This window comes from Frankliniella occidentalis, unplaced genomic scaffold (assembly GCF_000697945.3).
Source record: "Frankliniella occidentalis isolate FOCC.00 unplaced genomic scaffold, Focc_3.1 Scaffold480, whole genome shotgun sequence".
In the NCBI taxonomy this organism is placed as follows: Eukaryota; Metazoa; Arthropoda; class Insecta; order Thysanoptera; family Thripidae; genus Frankliniella; species Frankliniella occidentalis.
Window position 1 is genome coordinate 20,570 of NW_026267598.1, and position 2,550 is coordinate 23,119.

Here is a 2,550-nt window from a genome sequence, read left to right on the forward strand (position 1 = left end):
AGAGAATAACAGAATTTAATGGTCTATTCTTGAAACAACAAAAAAAGTAACAGAAGGAAAAATGACAAGGGTAATTACTTACTCAGAAATACAAATACTGAGGAAAAACTCGTCTATTGCAAGACAAATGGTGCAGAATGCTTTAGGACAAAACATTTTGCCCTACCAAAATTATAGACTGGAAGTGGGTAATAGTCAACAAGGTCTTCATATGTGATAATCCTAAATTCTTTGTTCTTGGAAGGGTGAATTTTAAAGTGACCATTGAAGCTGTTAGTGGCAGACATTACTTCAATTAAAAATGCAACATTATTGTGGTGGTCCATAAGTATTTTTTCTATAACACCAACTTCAAGATCACAAATTCTAAGAAGATCCAGCTGGAGGATTTCACTGGTGCTATACTTCACTCCATAAACCTCCACTTTGTCTAAGACTTTTATCTTCTCAAGATCCTGAATAGTATTAATGACATCCATTTGTTCTTTAGTCCATGCTACATCACATGCTCTGACAACGTCCCGAGAATTGAAAGAAATGTCTGGTGGAAGGAGCCCATCGCTGTGGTCCAGTGCAAACTTGAATGCATACTTTCGAGCCAACGTATAAGTAATATTTATGTAGTTTCTACAAGCCTTCGCTACACTTTTGAAAAAACAATGCTTGCTTTCAAAGCGCAAAGTGAAAAGTCTGATAAGTGGGCCAAACTTCAGAATTAAATCAGGGTAGTGCAGTAATAGGTGTTGCTTAGGATATAAGCAAGCTGGCAACAACTTTTCCACATCCAGCAGATAGTCTTTGATCAATGACTTGAGGTATAAAACCTGCTGTAGAGAAATTCTTGGAGCAGTAACTAATTCAACTATCTCTTTCAGCTGCAAGTACAGACACCACATTTCATCTTCTTTATCTTGAATGAAGTCGCCGATTAAGAAAGGTAAAACCCTGAGAAGGGTCCAATTTTCTGAGGCATTTCCCCCGAGACTATCAAATGATTTTAAAGGTGTGGGAGCATCGTTTTTATCACTACCTTCACAGGTGAAAGTTCTAATTCGATGGTTCAAAATGTCTAGAGTAAACCATTTATTCACTTGGGATAAATGTTTCAGGATCGCAGGAAGCATATTCTTCACTATACCTTCAAAAAGATCATGGCCAAGGCAAACACATAGAGAAAAATTGGACACATGAAAGCTATCTGAATTCAGGGGAGAAGGAAAGAACTTTACTCCATTATGATGTATACCGTTAAGTTTCTTGTGGGCATGCTTGGAGATAGCTTGTTTCTTGGAGGTACTTGTTGGATCTTGGTGTTCCTGCCTCCTAGCAAAGTCTAAAGCTCTCTCTTTCTCAGCAATCCACTTATTTTTGGCTATTTCCACAGCTTCATCATACTCTCTAGGAGTGCGAAACGCTTCACATTCAGTGGGGTTATTTTTGAAATCTTTAGTAGAAGTTGGACAAAATCTGCAAGAATGAGTGGCTGAGAAGGAACCAACATATCTTCCGAGGAAATGCTGACCAGCATTGTCACCCAAACCAAACATCAGGCAAACAGGAATTATTTCGCCATTGATTTCAATACCATTCAGCTTCAGGTCTTCTAATTCATCAAGGATAGGCTGAAGTACTTCTTTGATTTTGTCCACTTCTTTGAGGTCCTCTTCTAGAGTAGCTTTAAAGTACTTTTCCAAAACCAAGTACAACATTTGGATGCATCCCAACTTGGTTCGGTGCTCAGCCTTAATATTACCAAGAGCATAGTAAAATGCTAAAGGCTTATAAACACCTTGGGAGGGCCCAAATGCTCCAAAATCAAAGGCATCTTGATAAAGAAAAAGGAGAAGACATTTCTTGCCTGGGTGCTGTTTCATGTGATCAGCAAATGCCGAACCATCAGTGAAATCGGAAAATATCTTAGATGTCGTGAAGGTGTGTTCATCTTGGGGTTGAATTTCAAATGATTGTAATACCGAGGCTTTGACGACAGGGTCTTTAAGCAAAGTTGTGAGCGACTCCCTCAAGGGAAATAAATGAGCACACTTCTTTCTTCCTTTGGCATCAACACCCAAAAACACTTCTTTGGGCTCCACATATGGGTAGTGGGATTTCCAGTACTTAGTCCTTAAATGATGAGTGCCCAACTGATCAATATCTTTTGTTTTATGATGGATGTTGAAAATAGGATCTGATGTAAAGACCTTGGAAATTATACTATTAATTTCACTTTCATCAAAGCCAACACTTTCCAGTTCAGTTCTTAATTTTCTCTTGAGACAAAGATGACTTAATTCTGTAGTGCGCTGAATTTGTTCAGCAATAACTTGAACGGTGGACGTTGGCAAGACAAATTCACTTTCCATACTTAAATAAAACTTTGCATATTCATCTTTAATCTTCTGCTCTGGATATTGATCTGATTCATTAGTACGAAGAGAGTTAGCTTGAGAATCTGTGCTCTTGGAAACTTGCAGAGGATTAGGTTGATTAGTACGAAGAGAGTTAGCTTGAGAATCTGTGCTCTTGGAAACTTGCAGAGGATTAGGTTGA

The 2,550-nt window shown here is 38.3% G+C and overlaps 1 protein-coding gene across 1 annotated transcript in view; it reads right to left on the reverse strand.

Annotated features, from left to right (window-relative positions):
- Positions 1-113: 113 nt before the first annotated feature.
- LOC127751425 (uncharacterized) overlaps positions 114-2,550 on the reverse strand; it is a 9,748-nt gene continuing 7,311 nt past the window's right edge. The window contains exon 2 of the mRNA XM_052274974.1: positions 114-2,522. Within this exon, the coding sequence (XP_052130934.1) occupies positions 114-2,522 (2,409 nt within the window). The remainder of the gene's footprint in view (positions 2,523-2,550) is intronic.